This window comes from Nansenia antarctica (assembly GCF_963989245.1).
Source record: "Nansenia antarctica genome assembly, chromosome: 3".
NCBI classification, from domain to species: Eukaryota; Metazoa; Chordata; class Actinopteri; order Argentiniformes; family Microstomatidae; genus Nansenia; species Nansenia antarctica.
The window spans coordinates 36,712,353-36,737,058 of record NC_137688.1 but is presented as its reverse complement, the minus strand read 5'-3'; the positions used below and the strand labels follow the sequence as shown (position 1 = coordinate 36,737,058).

The following is a 24,706-nucleotide window of genomic DNA, read 5'->3' as shown; positions in this document are numbered from 1 at the left end:
ACCGGCTTCCACTTCTTTACAACCCTGGGCCCAATCTAACTGTGGAGGAACGGCTTGTGGGGTTTAGAGGTCGTTGCCCCTTCAGGCAGTATATGCCCTCCAAACCAGCAAGGTACGGAATAAAAATCTGGGTTGCCTGTGATGCCGTTTCATCGTATGCATGGAACATGCAAATGTATACAGGGAAGCCAGAGGGAGGAGCCCCTGAGAGAAACCAGGGGACACGGGTGGTGTTGGATATGTCACAGGGCCTCAGTGGCCATAACATCACCTGTGATAATTTCTTTACATCCTACAGCCTGGGACAGGAACTTCTCAAACGAAAGGTGACAATGGTTGGAACAGTCCGAAAAAACAAGACGGAGCTCCCACCCCAGTTTCTAAATGTGAAGAACAGGCCAGTCCATTCCTCCAACTTTGTGTTTACAGCCAACACTACCCTGGTGTCTTACATACCAAAAAAGAGCAAGAATGTGATGCTCATGAGCACTCTACATAGGGATGGAAGAATCAGTGGCCGGGAGGACCGTAAGCCAGAGGTCATACTTGACTACAACGCCACCAAAGGTGGAGTAGACAACCTGGACAAGCTGCTGGCCTGCTACAGCTGCCAAAGAAGAACTCTACGGTGGCCTCTCGTGATCTTCTTCAACATCCTGGATGTTTCAGCCTACAATGCATTTTCAATCTGGATGGCAGTCAACCCAGACTGGAACCAAAGGAAGCTCCAAAGACGACGTCTTTTCCTTGAGGAGCTAGGTATGGCACTGGTGACACCGCATATCCAAAGGAGACAACATATGCCCAGGACCCCAACTTCTCTAGCCATAGTGAGGAGGATTACAGATGCTCCACCTGCACAACCCACACAACCACAATCTCCAGTGCCTGAGGTAAGTGTCCTGTTGCGGTTGTTTGTGTGTGTGTGTGTGTGTCTGTGTTGATTCACTTCCTTAGTCAAATGTATTGATCGCTTTGGTAAATGTAAGTCGCTTTGAAATAAGGCGTCTGCTAAATGCCAACATTTTCAATGTAAATGTAAATATGTGTGTGTGCGTGTGTGTGTGTGTGTGTGTGTGTGTGTGTGTGTGTGTGATTTAGAGTATTAGGAGACGTGGTGGAAAAAAAAATCCTGAACTAAGTCTTTTCATTATTCTAGACTGCAGCCGATGGCAAAAAGAGGAAGCGCTGCGAGGTGTGTGGACCCTCAAAGGACACAAAGACAGGGACCACATGCAGCAACTGCAAAAAGTACATGTGTGGTACACATACTGTCAAATGCTGTACTTCATGTGTTGTGTAGACAGACATGCCCATGCACACACAATTGTAACCAATGTTATTTCAGTGACTAAAACAGTGTACATTCCACATGTTTTGTGTTTCAGCATTTGTAGCATTATTCTTGTTCATCACCTGTATTTTTTACAGCTTTGATTATAATGCTTTGAAAATCAATTGAGAATATAAGTTCAAAATAATAAACATCAATAAAAACATTGTTTCATTTAAATTTTTCCTAGATAAGTATGATTTATGACAACCAAGTCTTTATTATAGTGGATTTTGTTTAGTGGAAGTTAGGAGCATCATGTGCGTAAAAACGCCTCTACTCATCATGCTGCCGTTCGGCCCCACCTATTCCCAGGGGTCTGACACTTTGAGGGTTATAATTAGGCACCCTCTGCTCCAGCCCCTCCAAAGGGCAGCCCCCTAGGTCCACCAGAACAAAATATACACTTTTGAATGTGAACACAGTACCTATTGTGCATTAATGGGTACAGTACCTGTTTGTGCCCACAGGAGGCGCTCTTTAATATTATGGGCTATTTTGGGGCTATCTTGCACCCTGAGCATACTCCCTTGTACGGGTCACCATTGGGACTAGGAGCACCGTGTCAGGAAAAGTGCTTTCAAAACCCCAATGATGTCCCGGGTCAACTTGACCCGAAGAGTACGAAAGGGTCCAAAAAGTGAACACCACACAAGGGTTAAGGCACTAAAACTTCTCTCAGCCTCTGCTGAGGAACATGGCACAACAAGAAGAAGCCTGACCAACACCTCTACTTGAGTGAACAGACCTCGAACCTCTGGCAGCATAGCTCTCAGTGTATCCACCACTTCACTGACTGTGCTGCAGGGATACTGAAGTTTGAACATGGCTAGCTGTACCTCCAATGAATGACGGTCTAGTTCTGGGTACGAACGGACCACATCCACATCCTCCACCTTTCCAGTTATTAACACTCTTTCCAGTAGACTGAGTGTTTCGAAGCTGCTTTGGTCAAAGCGCCTTGTCAACTGGATCTCCACTACATCCAGCATTTTAAAGAATTCTATCCTGTAGAACTCCTCAGGGGAGGTAGGCCTAAATGCTGGTGCATTTCCTGTGAAGCGCTTTGGGGGTCTCCGGATATGAGGAGTCTGGATAGCCTCTATGTCCAACTCCTGGATCATGTCACAGGCTTTGGTGTATATCTGATGAAATTTTTCATCACATCTCTTTACCCGAATTGTGTTTTTCACACAATCAACCGCAGCCAGCATCCCTGAGACACTCACTGTCTTGCTTTGAAGGGAGCGGTTGAGACATTCAAGTTCTTTTAGAACTTCAAGGGCCATAATCAGGCTAAGCAAAACCTGCCCCTTCTGAAACCTCTCCAGAAGCCCTCTTGCAGTTATGCAAGTGTCAGAGGAGCCATGTGCCATTTCCTCAAGACTGACCAAAATATTTTCGTATTGGTCTACAACTGCCTGGATAGCTACCACCCTCATGAGCCATCGTGTGGGGCAGAGGGGCCTCAGAGTTCTGAAACTCCCTGCTTCCGACTGGGCAACCTCCTTAAATATTGTTTTGTATTTCCCTGATAGATGGTACAGATTGCCAAGTTTGTGGACTAAATCCAGCGCATCAGACACAATAGTGCTTGTGCTACAGGCTGTCTGAGTCACCAGATTAATGCAATGAGGACCACAATGAACGTAGAGAGCAAGAGGTTGTGTTTCTTTTATGACTGCCTGAACGCCTTTAGCTCCACCTGCCATATTGGCTGCCCCATCATAGCTCTGCCCGCGAAGGCAGGATAAGGGCAGGTTCAATCGAAGGAGGACATCAGTTGCCATCCGAGCCAACTCTTTCCCTGTTGTTGAGGAGACTTGATAGAGGCCCAAAAACTCCTCATGAGGTAGCAAATCACTATCTACATAGCGTAGGCATATGGCCTCTTGTTCATTCCCAGACAAATCTTGTACTCCATCAATTATGATGGAGTACATGAGTGTGGAGACCTCATGTATTTCCTTTGATATATTTCTCAGAACGGAGTTGCCCATAATAGTTAGCATCTCATTCTGCATTTCTGGACTTGTGTAATGGTGACAAACCTTACTGAGCCAACGCTTTAGAACCTCATCATCCCCTGCTCTAAGCTTCAGTAGCTGAACAAAGTTTCCCCCATCACTCTCATGTCCACGTAATGCTAGACCCTGACGGGCAAGTAAACAAACTGATTGCATTATTTTCAGCAAACAAGATCTGGCCTCTCTTTGCTGCTGCATCTTAACTGATGATAACTGTGTTTCTATTGTCCTGTGAAGGTGTGTGTGAGTTGTAACAGCAACTTTGTGTGCATGACTATTTTCATGGGCTCGAAATTTTTCAATGGCCTTTTTCCAGTTTTTAAAACCAGAAACCACAAAGGCTAGATCCACATTTTTCGCAAGAGGGCTTGCCTGCCTTTTGAATGCTTCTTTACAATAGAAACAAAACACGCCCCCAGCATTTGGCACATAATGAACCCAAGGAAAGTCCCTAAACCATTTTTCCTGAAAGGTAAGAGTCTTGTTCGTTGGGGTGGAATGACTCTCGGGTCAGGTTGATTTGCCTTGTGGTACACATCCTCTCCCTCGTCTCTCTCAGGCTGGCTCCTCTCACCCTCCTCTTTCTCAGGCTGGCTCCTCTCACCCTCCTCTCTCTCAGGCTGGCTCCTCTCACCCTCCTCTCTCTCAGGCTGGCTCCTCTCACCCTCGTCTCTCTCAGACTGGCTTCTCTCACCCTCCTCTTTCAACATCCCTCTCTCTTGCATCTCCATCAGAATGGGTCTCTCTCTCTTCATTCTCAATGTTTCCCTCCCTCTCTTCTGTATCTAATGTCTCCTGTTCCTAGAAATTAAAATAAGAATGAAATTGTCCATTCATTTAATTTGATTATCAATTTTCATAATTCACAGTAAACTTTGATGCTTTCAGGCATGCTAAATTATGCCTTTGCAAAAGTTGGTATAGACTGAGGGACTGGGCATTAGAAGATTGTGAAAATATTATTATTATTAATAATAATAATAATATTTAATAATAATAATAATAAGCAATGCTAAATTTTCCTTAACTGCCTGTCACCTTTCAGCACTTACCTCAGCAACAGAGCTGTCTCCACTGCCCCTGCCTGCTGCCCCTGCCTCTGACTCACTCTCACTGTCTCAACCACCTATATCAGGAGAAATGGGGATGCATTGAGCACTTGTTCATATTGTTTTTCTCTAATAGAACATTTGACATAGAAATACAATCATCAATACAAAAAATACAATCACAAGCATTTTAGAAATAGAAAAATAAATGGAACAGGTGTTTTCTTCTTATTTTTTAACCCTAGCTCAAGCAATCAGATGCAAAATTGATTCTTTGGGTGGGTGCAATGGCCAAATTAAATAGTGCAAATGCTCAGGGCAATGAACACGGGCAGGAGATGCAATAATGACAGGACAGGTAAGCACTGTGAGGTGTTTGTCGCCATTCTGTGCTTTTGATGACATTTCGCCTGTGTCTGTTCTGCATTTAAACATGTCTAACCGCACTAGTAATGCCTAACAAAACTGCTAGTGCCATATCGCTGATCTAGCTCGTATTTGGTTGCTAGTAGGCTATGCTAATTCTATTGCTAATACAGAGAATGTCTCATAAGGTGCTAACATTCTTATCAGAAAAGCTGGCTGTGTTTGACCTTGGGAGAACGCAATGTTGCTGTTTGGCCACTCACGGGAAAACTTGGATGACTTTGACTTACTTTTCTCTTCTTAGAAAAAAAAATCCTTATATCCATCTTGGTGGATGATCTAAATATCGTCTTGCCTCAGTCTGAATGTTTTGAATCTGCGTGCGTGTCTGATGCTGCCGTGTTAAAAACAGAAGTAAAACGCGGAGTGGATTTCTGGATATGGGCAATCCCCTACTCATAAAGTGGAACGGATTTGATTGTGAAGCAATGAAAATAGCGCTGACCAGTCATGCAACATATTTTTGATGGCAAATGTGGGGGGGTCCAAACGACCTTGTTTCAAAGGTGGGGGGGACACGTCCCCCCCCAAATATATGGTGGTGACGCCCATGGATGTTACTAATCTCAAAGTTTGTGCATACTGTATGAGTTTTAACCAACGTTGAAAGCATCATTTGAAATCTTACAATCTGCACTTTCATAATCTGGAAAAAACTGAATAATGACATTGGACTAGTTATTCCCTAAAGCACCAGCTGCTGTCAAAAACACATCTCTTATAAAGGAATAGATAGAGTAAAAAAAGGCTGTGAGATTTAATACCAACAGGGGACACGACTATGGTGAAGTGAAAAATACGGGTTGCTATGTTATGGGTTGAGTTGAGTAGCTGGGTATCATTTGCCTTATGATTCCTTATAATCTAATCTAGCTGTGAAACAGGTCATTAAACAGGAGCCCTAGCAGCGTGTGAGAGTCCCCAGTGTGGCGATGGGGTACATTTTTTAAAAAAACACATAACTCATATACTGCTTCCTCAAGGTGATTCCACCACTGTGCCCCACTAACCAGCCTGCCACAGGCAACTGGCTATATAGAGTCAGTAAACAAGAAGCAGAGCGACTGGGGCTGTGGTCTGGGACGGCGGCCTGCTGAGGACCTCCATCACACCACCGGGAGCGTGTCACTATGATACACAACCAGGCTCCCCCACGCAGTCCCTCAGAGCCCCACTGCAACTCATGTCAGAGACCATCCCCGTGGGGGGGCTGTGTGTGCGGGGGGATAGAGGGAGGGGGTGATGGGACAGTACAACGACAGCCTTATTAATTGTTTCCGAGTTCCTGCTGCTTCACACTTCCCATTAAGAGCTCCTGGCCTCCTATTGGTTGGATGGGTGGGACCCTGGTGGGTCATCGTGGGGGAGTGATGAGGTAGCTCATCTGTGATCAGTATAAGATGCGCTTGGCCTGGAGATGTTTCCATGATACAGAGTGAAGGTGACTGTTTTAACGGCACAGTAAAAACACTTGGGCTGCCAGAGAAATGTATTGTAAACAGGGAGGAGAAGGTTATCTCACCGTTAGCTGTGTGGGCACCTAACTCACTCTTTGTTTCAGATCTGTGTTTGCACGTAAGCAAACCGACAAATCTCTGCAACCCGATCAGAGAGGTTATGTGTTTGTGCTGTAGTTGATATAATAAGTGTCATGCTTCCTAGAACTAGAATCCTCTGACACTGAATCCGCTTTGCATTGAAATGTAAGGTGTTTATCAGACGTGTTAGCCTGCGATCAAACTCTCTCTCGCTGCTCTTTACACCCATCTCACTGCATCAGATATAGACTTTAATTAAGCATACATTCATATGGTAATTATTTAGTAGAAACATTGTATGCTTCCAGTTACACACAACAAAAATGTTTTGTTGCCCTTTTTCATTATATGGCTGTCAATACAGTATATCTTATCGGTTACAGTTTACAATAAGGATACATTAATAAGCATGAATGAATGGCATAGTAAACATGACTTGATGCATTCCCAACGCTATTTTCATACTTAATAAAAGCACTAACAAATGGTTTATTACAGTAGTTATTCATGTTAATAAAGGGGTGAAATGTCATTAATGGCCATCGATATGCAAATATTATGCAAATACAGTCAAGGAGCATTCTGGGGATTGCAAAATTATTCAATTTGAAAGGTTTTACCACTGAGGTTTTACCACTGGTGGTTAAATTCAACAGTTAAGTTACACAAGAGTTGGTCAAGATTGATGTCAGGCTACTTTATGGGGGAAGTAACTCTTACAGTAAGAGTGGCTCACCTCGATTGGTGGTCCCAACATACCTGAACTGGCCTCTTTGATGTACATCACAAAATGTCATTAATGTCCAAATGGCCAAACATAACAGATGGCCTTAGTTACTCCCCAAATCAGAGATGGGGGTCATGTTATGAATGTGCATAAATAGGGTTTCCATGTACAACAACCTCTGGTGTCGCATTTCACAAACATTACTTACATTTCTATTCTGTGAATACATTCTGTAAAACCAGAGACGGATTAAATCACAGGTTTGATCGCCCCTCGGCCAATCACAATGCTTGTTCTGATTAAACCGTTAAACCATCTGTTTGTACTGTATGTGAAGTCCAAGCCTCTATGGGAGCTCACCTCGACAGTGCACTCCTTCATCATAACCGTCCTCACAGTCTTTCTCTCCGTTGCAGACTGTACTGAAGTGGACACACCTTTCTGTGCCAATGCACTGCAAGTGATTCAGAGGACATCTCACCAACATTTGTTTTGAACCTAAAAAAAGAAGAAGAAATATTCCATGTAATTATTCTGGTTTTAGACATAGTGTGTGCAAAAGAGGAAGACACATTTTCCCTAAGAAATGTGATGTTTGTTGTAGGCCTATTTGGACTACATAGACTAATGGGTCATTTTCCATTTCAACACTGCTCCAGTCTTGTCAGACGCATACTGTGCATGTTTCCTTTGGCGTTAGAGTTAACACCCAAAGGTTTCTCCTATCTGCTTTCCCAGTGGATCCCTGGTCTAGTTTTATGATCTTGGCAAGAGGATCATATATAATTTAACAAATGTTGAAAAATGTTTAAAAATACTCTCTCTCTGAAGCCCAGATTCTCCTGAGGGGCGGAGTTAATGTCTCTACAGTGGAGTTGGGAATAGGCAGGGAAAGACATTGCTCATGACACGCTACCTGGTTTGGCATCTGTGTCCCCCAGGTAAAGAGAATGGTACACTGGGACATTGTTAGATGTGTACTCACATCCAACTGTATTCTCAAATCCAACAGTGAGCCCAATCTCACTTTGAATGTTCCAGTCAACTTCCTAGTCTAGTGTACCGTGTGCATCTAAGTGTGTTTAGGAAATGCTCTGCGGTTTCAATTCAGGTAGGCTACCTGCAGACCAAATAAATCCAACATATTGAATCAATCATCACATAACATAAAATGATCACAGTTAGATAGGCGTAAGTGTCAGTTATAGCGATAAGACATTCATTGCAATGAACAATATTCTTACAAAATCATTAAAAAAAAAGAGCTCAATCTTATTCAACACCACTCCCTATGAAACCCATCACTAAAGACACAAAAATAAAAATAAATAAAAGCCATTGATGAAATATAATAACTTGATACAGTGAACTATGGACTGAAAGTTTGAGAGTGGCAAGTCAATGTCCATATTTCAACCCAATTGGACATGCACAAGGATTGTCGACCAAATACTAAACATGAGGGCATTATTTGGAGATTATATTTATATATTTACAATACTTTTGGAGCCCTGAAATAAGGGGAGGAGTATGTTTAAAAAAACTAAAAACTAAAATAATCTCTACTTTCATCCCATAGTAATTGTTATTTCAAATTCAACTGTTGGAGTATAGAGCTAAAAGAAGTCAAAATTCTCCCTCTTTCCAATAGACTTATGGAGGTCACCGTATGTGACAGTCAACAGTATATATACGCTAACTGTATATCACAAGACAACACAACCTTTGTGCTATTCCACCCAGGCCCAATGCCAGAACCAACACCGTGGGTGGGCAGGGGTGGACAGGCCGAGGGGCGTTGGGGGGTGCTAGTAGGAGGCCGGTGGTGGCTATGGGCAGCGCTAAACTGATAGACATAGTATATGGACCCACAGTGAATACAAATATGACATTAAACATTCAAACACGCCCCCGGAATGTCAACAATTTTGAAAATATATATTTTTTTACCCCTGCTCATAGCCACCACCAGGGCAAGACGCACACCCCTGCCCATAGCTACCACCAGCCTTTATTCCACCAATGTGGAATCACGAGAAAGAGCCTGGTAGACAGAGCTATGGTGCAAAGAACTGAGAGCAATACATTCCTTCATTTTCTCTAACCAATTATTTAAACTCATGCCACAATTGGTCCATCAAGAGTTGAATAAAAAGATGAATTTTCCCAGGGGCATAACATCGTGAATAATGCTCCAGACACTCACTTCAACTCTCAGCGCACACATCCCGAAATGTGTTTAAAAGCCTCCTGGCAAGAATTGCCTTATGACTTTCTGGGTGTTTTGTAAAGTGAAATAATCCTGGGAACCACAGCTGAACACGATTGCAACATTGCAAATAAATGAGAAGTTAATCACATTTCAACTGGGAATTCAGTCAAATACACACATAAGTAACGCTTTAACAAAAGGTGGTGGAACAAGCTTTCCACTGCTGTCAGGACTGCAGAGTCACTACCTATCTTCCGCCGTAGACTGAAGACCCATCTCTTCAGACTACACCTTAACTGTCCCTTCAAAGACCTCTTCATCTCCTCTACCCCCCCTATACAGTTTCTCTACTGTAAATACCCCCCCCCCCAAAAAAAAAAAAAAACTAAACACGTAATTCTTCCGTCTTCTAGCATTATGACTGCCAATGAGGAAAGATTACTTTTTCTGACTATTGGATAGATGATTCACTTACTTAGACAAATGTATTTGTTGTACGTCGCTTTGGATAAAGGCGTCTGCTAAATGCCAAAAAGGAAATGAAATGAAACGTCTGAAAAAGATGAGTATAAATAGATCAGTATACCAGTTTCACTTAAGGTCAGAAACATTGTCCCCTGCGAAAGATTACTGGTAACAGATGACGTCCCTGGGCTAGTAAAATTAATTTTCCTAAGAAGCATAAATAAAATGAGATAGATGCACGTTATCTACAGTATGATTGAAATCTAAGATGATAGGCATACTCCAACACCATAGCTCCAACGCCAGGTTAGCTGCTGACACATCCGCTCATCTATATCATACAAGTCCAGGTTCAAAGACAAAGACTTCAATACAGCCTTTATTGTGGCAAAATGGAAACTGCTTTCCTGCAGTTTAATACCATAACACCATGCTACATTACTCCCACTAACCTCTTCCTGCATGTGCTACTGCTCCAGGGGAATAGATACATTCACACGCCATTTATTTTAATGTGCTGTGTGTGGGCAAAGTCAGCCTTAATAAACATGTTTTAATAAACATGAGAGGCCTCTATTTGAGAGGTGAGGTCATGTCATTGCACACCTTTCTTGGTATTTATAATGATGCCACTTATGGTACCATCTCTCTTTGGGACATTTCCAATTTTTCCATGTTACATTTTCCTTTCCTTTCGTTCTTTTTTTCCTAAACTTTTTTTTTTACATCACCAATTAAATGACTCTGAGATAACATGATGCAATTTGGAGACCCATATACTATGTAGTGTGTATAGCTAGAATACAGTTACTGTAACAGTGATACTGAATGATCATAGCACCTGTACAACTCATTTATAACGATTGCAACATCATTACTGTGTGCTATACAAATAAAATAATTACGTTATACTCAAATGACTGAAAATAAGAATGGAAGACAGATAACATATTGATGATATAATTAACTAGTAAAACAAAGTATCAAATAAGCCATTTCAGTTCACAACCATTACATTCTTATACACTCACTAAACACTTTATTGGGAACACTTGTGGTGAAATGGTGTGGGGAATGTTTTCTTGGCACACTTTATGCCCGTTGAATACCAATCAATCTATTTGAGTATTGCTGCTGACCATCTGCATCACTTCATGGCCATCTTCTAATGGCTACTTCCAGCATGATAATGCACCATGTCCCAAAGCATAAGTCGTCTCAAACTGGTTTCATGAATATGAAAATGAGTTCAGTGTTCTTCAGTGGCCTTCCCAGTCACAGATCTGAATCCAATACTAAAAGGAATGTTTCCAACAATCAATGCCACAAAGAATTGAGGCTGTTCTGAGAGCAAAGGGAGGCCCTATCCAATAGTGTTCCTAACAAAGTACTCAGTGAGTGTATGTTCCTTCTGTAATTAATAAAAAAAAGTAATACAAAAACTAAAATACCATATTTTAAAAACCCAGAGCAGTACAAACACCACATGGTGTTTCAGTTAAGAAAAGCTGTCAGATTGGGGTATATTTATATTTGAGAAAGAAAAATAGAAAACAAAGCATAAAACATGTAAAACAAAGCTTCTCTGGAGGATGCTAGGACAGACGCTGTCAGAGGTTTTACAGTAAGTGCCTGCCAAGGGAGACAAGTCTTCAACGTGTCTGTGTATGCCTTTGAAGATGAACAATGAATAACACCATCCCCTATTATAAACCCAAACTTTCGAAGCAAGTCTGAGATGTGTCTAAACAATCATTATTAACATAACATAATCAGAGCATCATCACAAAATGTTTTAAATGAGGCATAAAACTTGATAAAAATCTGACTACCAAAGATAGTGACAGTATGGTCTGTCAGAATTTGGACCTAAGAAAAGTGACCTGTGCTTACTTTAATATTAAAATAGCTCTGCCGTTGTGAAACCCATGTCCTCCTCCTTGACTCCTGACTTCCTAAAAATCTTGTTTTAACCATAATAGTCTTGTTACAACAGTGTTTCCCACAGGATTTTGTTAGTGGAGAATGGGGGGTGGGGAGGTGCGACGTCGGTTGGTTATCAATAGCGCAAAAATCATATGGACCTACAGTTGATGCCATGTGAATCCCAAAGATCATGTCGCTCATGTGTAAAAACCATGTTGTGTAATGAAATATATAAAAAAAATATATAGTTGCGTGTAAATATAAATAAATATTTTCTTTTCATTATAAGACAAATTAGACTATGGTGGGCACTGGGCAGCCACAGTCTTGGTAATTAATGGGAAACACTGTACAATTTCAAAATCACACAAACAAATCTGGAAGCATTTTCTTGACTACCACAGATGTTTTTGATACATCATCTCCAACATCTCCAAGGCGGTATTCCATTAATGTCGCTAAAGGAAAATCCAGGCTTATTTTGCTAAATCTCGCAAGATTTATCAGAAATAAGCCTGGATTTCTCTTTAGCGACGTTGATGGAATACCCCCCAAGTCACGTCCTGGGGTGAGATTATCACAGGTGTGTGTTTCTCACTGCAGCTTTTACCCTCATCATGGTGAATCAAAACAGACCTTACAATTATGAATGGGTTGCACAGACAGAAAAACAAGAAATGTTATTTGCATGATCAAGCCTCTGAAGAAGAAACACTTGTATGTCGAAACAGTTTTTCTCAGTCTATTTAGATCGTTTCGAATGAGCATCCTAATCAAACTAACTCGCTGGTATGCCTAATCAAAGTGATTATAGAAGGCCGCGCAGCGACAGACACATGATTTCCCTGATTACAGACATTTTGAACACTTTTGTGAGTGACTTGATTGCTTGTTATAAGCAGGGAGACAACATCAATATTTATTTTCATTGTGGTGGAGCCTAAGGCTGACAGATTTGTCTGGCGGCTGAAATAAAAAGCCACTGAAAGAAAAAGGGATTTTTTTTTTGTCCACTAACTTTAGGGCAATTGCATGTAAAAGGACCCATGGTGATCAAAACGTGTAATTCATCAGAGCGTCTCGAATTGGTTGTCAAATGAAAGCTAAGAGTCCATATTTTGAGAAATTAAGTGAGAAATACATATCTCAACCATTTTCATCGTAATAATAGGGATAGGCCTAAGCAAAGGCTTTGACTTCTGGTCAAACTTATGTGACAGGATCTGGTGAAAAGTAGGGCAAGGTCATTTTTCAGTTTTTTACAGATTATAAATGTGCAGTTTGTAAGCTTTCAAATGATGTGTCATGCATTGAAATCGTTGAAGGAGATATGCTTATTTGAATGTTGCTACACCTCAAAGCAAATACCGGATAAAATCGCTCTGAATCAAAACAGACGCTTTTTCTACCTTCGTGTTGGTAGCTAGCTAGCAGCTAAGAAAGAACATCACTACGACACAACTATCACAACATGCTGATAGAACATCAACATGCTAAAAACACATAACTACACATAATTAGATGGTTACACAGTCCTTGCTTTTGAACAGTCCTAAAACACATAGCCATGTATCACTTACGCAGTGGCCTACGAAGCAGGACGGCAGATGATACAGTGAATCCAATTCACAAATTATCTTAAGTCTTTAGTGATGCTTAAACTGTTATATTGAGTGGGGTCTTCAACACTTAAACTTTCGTAATATGAAAAAAACTGAAAACCAAAAATACGCGTTTTGGTCATTTAGGGTTAGGGTTAGACTTGAGGTTCCTAACCCAATAAATGGAGACTTCATTGTGGTTGAGTACAGTGGGGAAAGCAAAGACAGCAATTCACATAACTATGAAGTGCAAGTAACTTCCATAATAGTTAATTGATAATGTTGCACAATTCTACAAAAAGGACGTCAAACTATTTATCTTCATCATTAAAGACTGCACTGACACATACACTCACCGAATACTTTATTAGGAACTCCTGTACACCTTCACATTCATGCAATTATCTAATCAGCCAATCATAAGGCAGCAGCACAATGCATAACATCCTGCAGATACGGGCCAGGTAATGTTCAGGTAATGTTCAACCTCAACCATCAGAACGGAGAAAAATGATCTCAGTGATTGTTTTTCCCTGGGATTTTCATGCACAACAGTCTCTAGATCAGGGGTGGGCAGTTCATTTTCATAATGGGCCACATGAGAAACCGGGACTATTGTGGAGGGCCGGACCAGTAGGCTGAACTTAATTCTGCACAATATTACTTTTATCGCTTTATAAAAAGCAGTAAATTATATGGTTTTGACTAGCTGCTACTGGTAAGAATACATGTTACGATAAGGCTATGAAAATGTGGAGTAGGTCAAATATAGCAAGAGGACTCATTTAAACACAGGGAAGTAAAAACAGCTATAGTTTTGACCTTTTGCAACATCAGTTTGTGCCTATTATTTATTAACATTACATACATACAACATTACGAGTCACAGTGTAGTATTTCTACCTTCTGAAATGATGGCTAGGACTGGTGATATCAAGCGAAAGGTTCTTTATATGCAAATCTGCTGACATACACTTGTGATCACTTTCTTTTTCAATAAAACAAGCTATTATATATTCACTTTAAATTCAATGTACAATTCACATTTCTCAAAAACAACAAACTGTCAACTTATATGACGTCTTTCTATAAGATATTCTGGAACCTGCAGTTCTTCTTCTTCTTAGCTAATACAACAGAAATGTACTTCTGTCAATCAATCATGTAACATATGTATCAATCTCTTAACTGTGAATCAATCATGTAACATATTAATCAATCTCTTTTAACTGTGAATCAATCATGTAACATATTAATCAATCTATTTTAATTGTGAATCAATCATGTAACATATTAATCAATCTATTTTAACTGTGAATCAATCATGTAACACATTAATCAATCTATTTTAACTGTGAATCAATCATGTAACACATTAATCAATCTATTTTAACTGTGAATCAATCATGTAACACATTAATCAATCTATTTTAACTGTGAATCAATCATGTAACATATTAATCTATCTATTTTAACTGTCTAACTAACTATAAAGTTACAACACACAGAGCTAAGCATCTGAGTAGAAAAAGCAACAAGTGCTTTTGATATTTTTCAGGAGAAAAGTCCAGTCTGCCTTGGGCTTGAACAAGTGCACTGAAGTCTGGTTGAATGTCTGAGGTGGAGATGCGAAGGACAGTTGAGAGGTGATCATCAATGAGAGAGGATCTGTATCTGGATTTGTTGAACTTCATCACTGAGAATGTTTGTTCACATGTGTAGGTAGATCCAAAGAGAACTAGCAACCTCTGAGCATGCCTCCTCATGTGTGGAAAGTTCTCCTCTTTGAGAGAAGAGTAAAAGTCCAGCAGTGATACTGACTTAAAGTGCTCTGCCAGTAGTGTATCAGACTGCAGGTCAATGAGTTCGAGCTGAACGTCACTGGGTGTATTATCCACACTGCAGGTTAAGGGAGAACAAATCATGTTCATTTCATTCTCAACTGTTTTGAAGTCTTGAAATTGTACATTCTGTATCAAATCTTTACATTTCATGTACAAAAAGGCCCCTGCATTGAAGTTTGGTATTTAGTTAATTCATTAGTGCAATCACATCTACAGCAAATCCAAAATCTTCCATCCAGTCTGCATCTGAGAGCTCTGGGATGTCCTTCCCTTTCTTCTCACAGAACGCTTGAATCTCTGCTCTGAGGTCCCATACTCTTTTAAGCACTTTGCCCAGGCTGAGCCATCTGACAGCTGTGTGGTAGCCTATGTCACAATGTTTTAGCACTGACTTACACAACACCTCCTGATGTATAATACAATGTAAAAATACACATTTCTGTTCTGTGTCCATTTCACTCACTTTGTCTTGCATTCGCTTCAAAAGTCCAAAATGTTTCCCCGTCAGATTTGAACACCCGTCTGTTGTAACACCTGCCAGTTTGTCCCATTTCAGTCCCAGCTTGTCCAATCATTCATTTACAGTACCTCCGTGAACAAATCACTCCCTGTTGTCGTCCCTTTCATTAACCGTATTGCTGCCAGCTCCTCCGTAATCTTTAAGTCCTTCGTTATCCCACGTACAAAGACGAGTAACTGGGCTGTGTCGTGGACATCGCAGCTCTCATCCAAAGCCAATGAGAAGATTTCCCGCGATTTCCTCGATCCTTCTTGTTACGGTTCGCCTGGAGAGAGACACATTCTCAAATACCTCTTTTTTCTCTGGGCATATTAGCGCCACATAGTCCACCAAACACTCTTTGATGAATTCCCCCTCAGAAAATGGCTTACTGTTTTTTGCTATTTTGTGGGATATCACATAACTTGTCTTGACCGCTCCATCCCTGGATGTGTACAGTTTGGTAAAAAGTCCTTGTTGGGTATGCAGCTTAGCTAGCAACGCACCAGATGCCCGTTCCCGCTCTGCGTCAGTCAAGTTCTTATATTTGTCTGCATGTTTAATCTCGTAGTGGCGATTTAAATTGTAGTCCTTAAACACAGCGATCTGTAGGAATCCACAAACTAAGCACACAGCTTTGCTGTCCAGGTCTTGTTAAAAACCCTACACTCTGCATCAATCTTTCTCTTTTTAGCTGACATTTTTCTCCTCAGCATCTCTCCAACTGCACATTACGGTGAAGATGTGTAATGGCGCTTTTCCACTACCGTGCCGTACCGTGTGATCCGGGTTTGTTTTGCTTTCTCCACTGCCAACCGAGCCGTACCGGGCCATAGTACCCGTGTCATTTTTAGTTCCAGTTCGAGAGGGGTACTTTCGTGCCAGGCTGTGTGTGACGCGTGACGCTGCAGACCGTTGATTGGTTAATGGAAATCGTCAACATCGTCATCCCATGTTCATAGACTTCATCGCTAACCGCCATTTTTAAATACCACAACAGATTTCACTCGGAAAATGTCACTTACTGTTTCTGTAATAACTTATTAATAAAGATTGGAAAAATTATGATAACCATCTTATTATCTTAGTTTAATGTCATTTCAATGCATCATAGAACTTTTATTAACAACAAGCATAACAAAAACATTGCTATTATGCCGATGTGCTGTGCCTATGCTAGACCGTTCCTCAGTCCAGCGCACTTCATCATCCCCGTTCTAAAACTGCCATCCCCCCTTTTCATCCCTTATGTCATTTTATCAATGAACATGGTATTACTGTTATTTCAACATTTAAGCCTCTTTCACATAGGTTCCCTATAATTTCCATGGAATCCCAAGATGTGCCGACCAGGTGTTTTCACCGTTCAGATTGACGGTAGATTCGTGTCTTGCTCCCTTTAACACATGTCGCCGTTTCCCTGGTTGCACGATCTACTAGAACTACTAGATCTACTAGAACTGAAAGCAGCAAGTAACAGGCACGTAACATCCATATGCTGTATAAATAAATATATTTGACTACCAGCAAGACACCGGAGCACTCGTATCTATCTATAACAAACGCAGAGATTGTATGAGCCCCGCCGTCAGTCCAATGGGAGCGTCAAGCACAGCCTTTCCATAGAAATACATTGCTCCCTATCTAACGTTATATAACTAACATTACATGTTTTAAGGCTGATCTGTGCATGATAGTGCTGCATTTTGACATAATTATTATCTAATTCCCCCCCGTTGAGCAGTATACCGGCTCTTATTAAAGTGAAGTACTCTTATGACACTTAACTCCTCCTACTGTCACCGTTCGTTCCTGGTCTGTTGTGTATAATGGAGAACGTATCCTACCCGTACCATACCGAACTTTTCAAATGCGTGCCGTGCTGAGCCATACCGGTCTGGTCAATGGAAAAGCGCCATATGGCTCTGGAGAGAAACTCAGAACTACACAGATAAGTTAAATAGACAGATAAGATTGCCAGACTGTGTTTACCACCTCAAATTAATTCATTTATGCCCAGCCAAATCCATGTTTAGAGGTAGCTAGCTAACATTACATTGATCATACTCGTAAGACTTTTCACTTTTCAAAAATGCGGGTCAAGAGAGAAGTAAAAAGTTCCAGACGTTTATTCAGAATTAATTTTTTCAGACTTTTATTCAGAAATATATTTTTTCAGACTTTTATTCGGGAATTATTTTTTAAGGACTTTTATTCGGAAATAATTTTTTAGGACTTTTATTCTGAAATTTATTTTTTAGGACTTTTATTCTGAAATTATTTTTTAAGATATTTTATTCTGAAATTATTTTTTAGGACTTTTATTCTGAAATCATTTTTTTAGGACTTTTATTCTGAAATTAATTTTTTACATCGATTAATCATGCATTTTTGTGGGGGACCTATTTGGTCATTCTGTTACCGGATGTAAATCCACTTTACTGTACTTACTGTAGCTCAACAGCCAAAAGAGATATTTTGTATCGCTATCACCCCACTCTTTTTGCAGACATATTTGAATCTGAATTTGGAGCTGATATTTCACAGCGTTTTGGGGTCATTCCGTTATCAAACGATTGAAAATGTACGATTGAAAGTGAAAAATGTTGTCCCAGGGTCATCCTGTTATCGTGGTATTGCATTTTAGCAAATGACTGGTTCTTCTTGCAAATATTTACCATTTAGCAGATGCTTTTATCCAAAGCGACTTACAATTAGCGATTACAGGGACAGTCTCCCTGAGTAACTTGGGGCTAAGTGCCATACTCAAGGGGACAGTAGTGGTGGTATTTGAACTCGTGATCTTCTGATCACCAGTCCAACTCACTAGCCACTAGGCCACCACTACTCCTCCTATGTATAATTATATTTCATTACATGTGATTATTGCTTTAGATTTGGGTTCTGTTTTATTTGTTATGTGACAGCAACTGGTGAAAGCTGGGAACTGGCCAAATGTTACTAGGTACTAGGTAGTAGTGGGGATTACTCACTGAATCCAATGCAATATTTTAGCTTGACTAGCGAGTGTGTCATTGTTTTTTAACAATGTTGAAATGTATTTACATTTTTCTGAATAAAAGTCTGAACATTTGGTTGGTTGCCGACTTGTTCCCGCATTCACCAGCTGCCGTCACATATTGGCACTTCATTTGAAAACAAAATATTTGTTGTCACTCTGGGTGCTTTGGTTAGTAGGGCCCAGGGACAGGGGCTTCTAGTGTTAACACAAGCTTTGAGAGACCTTGTGGTGTTAACACACTATCTTTATTTTCTGAATGTTTTCTTTAAATGATGATAGCCTATTAAGAAGACTACCAGAATGGTACTTTTTAGAAAAGATAACCAACTAATTGAGTAATATCTGAAATAAGCTGTAACCTTGCAGCTCATAAAATGCAATGCGACACCACTGTCGCCAGTGTTTCTTTGCTGTGGTAGTAGTAATGGCTTGTTAAATATACTGAACATCACAGGGGGAAGAAATACATAATCGATCTTACATAATAGTGGCTGCTCACCATCTCAATAATGCTATGATGTCTATACAACAAGCCAGGAGTCTTTTATCATGAATAGTATATTTTGGTAGGCCCAATTACCGGTACAGTACAAAGTCCCTATATTCAAGTAGTTTAAGAACCTAAAACTATCGTCTGTTCAAATGTATTTCACCTTCTTTTCCCACAGTCCCACTGAGACTGTTGATGTTCTTGCATTTCAATAATAAGCTGGGAGTTTATGCTTTATGCACAAAAAGTCTACGGGACTCCCCAAATGGGGAGTAAATAAATAAGAAGTACCTCAGTAAAGCAAAGTTTGAAGGGGACCACTTGTGAAAGTGGGAAAGTTTGGGAAAGTTTCACAACTGGAAGTTGCTCAAATGGGTAACAAAGAAGCGGGACTCCAGAGCCACATTGCATTTGATGTCTATTTATGTTTGCTATCTAACCAAAGCTGAGTAAACATCAACGTCAAACCCAGTATACATGTAAATGTTCATATTAAACTGCACGGCTCTTTTAAATCATATTTTGTTCGCACCTCTCTGTCTAAGAAAACATGAATTTATCGCCTGCCTTTCAGTTGTTACCAGAGGAGCATTAGCATAACAGGAGGACATATTCTTCTTCTAGGTACCTTTATGCTATACTATTAAGAGCTCCATTCCCTCCCCCCGCTGCTCCTTATGAAAAAGCAAGCGTCTCTGTGAATTCAGCAGGTTTGAAAACATAAACTAATCATTTGTGGAGTAAGCAGCAGCAGCAGTTCAAAGGAGTGCTCTACTTATTTAGGGATGTGTATCCTTAGATCAAAACAGATACCATCGGTAAAAGGCTCTTGCAATTCGGATTTCTCAGCTTACAACTTCTGAGTCTGCTATCTTTAGTCTAATTGATTGACAGCTTAAAGACCAACAACACACATAAACACCCAAATAATCAACATCCTAAACATGTTTACGTTTGTCTAACTTTCTCATCGTAGTAGCCTACACTGTATGATGTGATTATGATTAAGAGGTGTTGATTATTTGGCTTCAGCATAAAGCGAAGAAGGAAGGCCTCTGGACCTCTTCCCCAAGCATGGTGGCCCACCAAACAAGAATGTCTTGCAACTGAATAAACATTATTACAGACAAATCTTATTTGCAATAATATATCATACAGTGGGGCAAAAAAGTATTTAGTCAGCCACCAATTGTGCAAGTCCTCCCATTTAAAAAGATGAGAGAGGCCTGTAATTTTCATCATAGGTACACTTCAACTATGAGAGACAAAATTAGGGAAAAAAATCCAGAAAATCACATTGTCTGATTTTTAAAGAATGTATTTGCAAATTATGGTGGAAAATAGGTATTTGGTCAATAACAAAAGTTCATCTCAATACTTTGTTATACCCTTTGTTGGCAATGACAGAGGTCAAACGTTTTCTGTAAGTCTTCAGAAGGTTTTCACACACTGTTGCTGGTATTTTGGCCCATTCCTCCATGCTGATCTCCTCTAGAGCAGTGATGTTTTGGGGCTGTCGCTGGGCAACACAGACTTTCAACTCCCTCCAAAGATTTTCTATGGGGTTGAGATCTGGAGACTGGCTAGGCCACTCCAGGACCTTGAAATGCTTCTTACGAAGCCACTCCTTCGTTGCCCGGGCGGTGTGTTTGTGATCATTGTCATGCTGAAAGACCCAGCCACGTTTCATCTTCAATGCCCTTGCTGATGGAAGGAGGTTTTCATTTACATTACATTTACATTTTTGGCATTTAGCAGACGCCTTATTCCAAAGCGACTTACAATCAATACATTTGAATACTAAGCATGTGAATCAGCAATCCACCATTCGTTGCAGGAAGAGTAATCTAGCTCGGGCCCGGGGCCACTGATAGAAGAAAAAACCTTCTCCCTATCGCCTTCTACTAAAACTTTTTATTTTTTTATTTTTTTTCGGGAGAAACTGAGAAACAGTACAGGGGGGGCAATAGAAGTTCTTAGGGACACAGTAGAGGGGAAAGCGGGTGTCTTTAGGAGACGTAGTGGTGAGGGTCAGAAGATGTCTCAGGAGGAGCAGTTAAGATGTAACCTGAAGAGATGGGTCTTCAGTCTACGACGGAAGATGGGTAGTGACTCAGCCGTTCTGATGGCCGTGGGGAGCTCATTCCACCAGCGGGGAGCCAGTGTTGTGAAGAGACGTGATCGGGCAGCCCGACTGCTGTGTAGAGGAGGTGGGGCCAGTCGGCCAGCCGAGGTGGAGGAGCGGAGTGAGCGGGCAGGGGTTTGGGGGGTTACCATTTCCTTCAGGTAGGCAGGGGCTGTCCCTTTAGCTGCCTGGTATGCAAGCACCAGGGTCTTGAATCTGATGCGAGCTGCTATCGGGAGCCAGTGCAGGGTGCGAAGGAGAGGGGTGACATGCGAGTATTTGGGGAGGTTGAATATCAGCCGGGCAGCAGCATTCTGGATGAGCTGCAGAGGTCTAATGGCTGAAGCGGGGAGCCCAGCCAGGAGTACATTGCAGTAATCCAGGCGGGAGATGACCAGTGCCTGGGTCAAGAGTTGCGCTGCCTCTCTGGTAAGGAATTGTCGTATCCTTCTGATGTTGTAGAGGAAGAATCTGCAGGAGCGAGCCGTTGCTGCAATGTTCTCCGCACAGGATAGTCGGTTATCCAGGATCACTCCAAGGTTCTTGGCTGTCAGGGAGGGGGTTACAGTAGAGTTCTCCACTGTGATGGAGAAGTCTTGGAGAGGGCAGGCTTTCCCGGGGATGAAGAGGAGCTCGGTCTTGTTAAGATTGAGCTTGAGATGGTGGTCAGCCATCCAAGTTGAAATGTCAGCGAGACATGCTGAGATACGGGTTGCCACGTGTACATCAGACGGGGGGAAGGACAGGAAGAGTTGAGTGTCGTCTGCGTAGCTGTGGTAGGAGAGCCCATGTGAAGAGATTACCGAGCCAAGAGACTTGGTGTAGAGGGAGAAAAGTAGGGGCCCTAGGACAGAACCCTGGGGTACTCCAGTGGAAAGGGTTCGTGGAGAAGACAGCGATTCTCTCCAGGTCACCTGGTAGGAGCGGCCCGCCAGGTAGGAAGAAAACCAGGAGTGTGCGGTGCCAGAGATGCCCAGGTCTGAGAGGATGGAGAGAAGGATCTGGTGATTGACTGTGTCGAAGGCAGCAGACAGGTCAAGGAGAATGAGAACAGAGGGGAGGGAGGAAGCTTGGGCAGAGTGGAGGGCTTCCGTGACAGCAAGGAGCGCAGTCTCAGTGGAATGCCCAGCCTGATTGGTGGGGGTCTAAGTGATCCATCTTCCGGAGATAGTCGGTCAGTTGTTTAGATGCCGCGCGTTCAAGGGTTTTGGAAGGGAAGGAGAGAAGGGATACAGGTCTGTAATTGTGGACAGATGATGGGTCAAGGGTAGGTTTCTTGAGGAGAGGCTTGACTCTGGCTATTTTGAAGGCCGCTGGGACAGATCCTGTGGATAGGGAGGAGTTGATTAGGGTGGTAAGGTAAGGAAGGATGTCGGCGGAAATGTCCGATACATGGCCCCATTCATTCTTTCCTTTACACGGATCAGTCGTCCTGGTCCCTTTGCAGAAAAACAGACCCAGGGCATGATGTTTCCACCCCCATGCTTCACAGTAGGTATGGTGTTCTTTGGATGCAACTCAGCATTCTTTCTCCTCCAAACACGACGAGTTGAGTTTTTACCAAAAAGTTATATTTTGGTTTCATCTGACCATATGACATTCTCCCAATCCTCTTCTGGATCATCCAAATGCTCTCTAGCAAACTTCAGACGGGCCTGGACATGTACTGGCTTAAGCAGGGGGACACGTCTGGCACTGCAGGATTTGAGTCCCTGGCGGCGTAGTGTGTTACTGATGGTAGCCTTTGTTACTTTGGTCCCAGCTCTCTGCAGGTCATTCACTAGGTCCCCCCGTGTGCTTCTGGGATTTTTGCTCACCGTTCTTGTGATCATTTTGACCCCACAGGGTGAGATCTTGCGTGGAGCCCCAGATCGAGGGAGATTATCAGTGGTCTTATGTCTTCCATTTTCTAATAATTGCTCCCACAGTTGATTTCTTCACACCAAGCTGCTTACCTATTGCAGATTCAGTCTTCCCAGCCTGGTGCAGGTCTACAATTGTGTTTCTGGTGTCCTTTGACAGCTCTTTGGTCTTGGCCATAGTGAAGTTTGGAGTGTGACTGTTTGAGGTTGTGGACAGGTGTCTTTTATGCTGATAACGAGTTCAAACAGGTGCCATTAATACAGGTAACAAGTGGAGGACAGAGGAGCCTCTTAAAGAAGAAGTTACAGGTCTGTGAGAGCCAGAAATCTTGCTTGTTTGTAGGTGACCAAATACTTATTTTACAGAGGAATTTACCAATTAATTCATTAAAAATCAGACAATGTGATTTCCTGGATTCTTTCCCCCCATTCTGTCTCTCATAGTTGAAGTGTACCTATGATGAAAATTACAGGCCTCTCTCATCTTTTTAAGTGGGAGAACCTGCACAATTGGTGGCTGACTAAATACTTTTTTGCCCCACTTGTATATATATATATATATATATATATTACCAGTGATAGGTTATTTGAGAATTGTTTGTGTTTTCTAGACCACTTGTGACGACAAACACACACTGTACGTAGTGACCACCTACCACCTCTGGGCTATTTGTCTCCAGTTAAGATTAAGTTTAAATATCTATTTTCATAATGACATACAGAACAGTAAACAAGGAGGATAAAAAGATACCAATTAGTGAGATATTTTTTCTTTCAATGGGAATGGAATTGTGTAAGGCATTTAGGCTGGGTACAAGTAGGCTTAAGACTAAAACGTGTGACAAGTCCCACTCTCCTATAGGCTTAGATCTGAAGAAGATACACTCTCAGTCTCCCTTTCTATCAACCCGTAGCCTTCAAAGCGCTGAAGTGTATCTCAACGGGAGACAAATCGATGTAAACTTATTATGGAGTTGTCATTAGGTGTGCAACCTTCAATTCTGCAGAAGGTCACCTTTTTTCCCCTCCACGGCAGCAGTTTATCAACCAATTATCAACGGAACCTGAGCAATGCACACTCTCCCTCACATTAAACAGCACAATCAAAACAACTGCTGTCAGAGCGGCCTCACGATCCTGCGAATATTACCCCCACTAAGAGCACATGAATAATGTATTGCATGATGTTAAAATTCAGAGACGATTTCACAGCCCACATGCTACTTAATGTTATTTCCCTTGCCACAAGGATGTGCAGGAAGAGTGCAGTTATGGAGTTTATTTCGTTTTTTTTCGTATCCATGTTTCTCTTTCAGTCGACATCCGTTCGACGTCTCACTATGGGACCCCTGCATACCGTATTCACTGAAACCCTATTCAATCACACATGGAACAGGCTAAGAGACCTTTGGACTCCTCCTTGTGTTTGGATCTCTGTCACTTATCAAATAAAAACAACCTTCTCATGGTGTTTGACCTTTGGATAGATTACCTATTTGCATCTGAGGGTATTGATTCTGTGCATTATTTAACTAGTAGTTTAAACCTTCACATTTTAAC

At 41.6% G+C, this 24,706-nt stretch overlaps 1 protein-coding gene across 1 annotated transcript in view; it reads right to left on the bottom strand.

Moving 5' to 3' along the window:
* Positions 1–23,324, bottom strand: part of LOC308154042 (low-density lipoprotein receptor-related protein 1B-like) — a gene marked incomplete at both ends in the record, with an annotated part of 157,449 nt that extends 134,125 nt beyond the window's left edge. Inside the window, 2 exons of the mRNA XM_080527222.1 lie at positions 7,461–7,598; positions 23,240–23,324. Coding sequence (XP_080383348.1) covers positions 7,461–7,598; positions 23,240–23,324 — 223 coding nt within the window. The remainder of the gene's footprint in view (positions 1–7,460; positions 7,599–23,239) is intronic.
* Between the last annotated feature and the right edge of the window lie 1,382 nt (positions 23,325–24,706).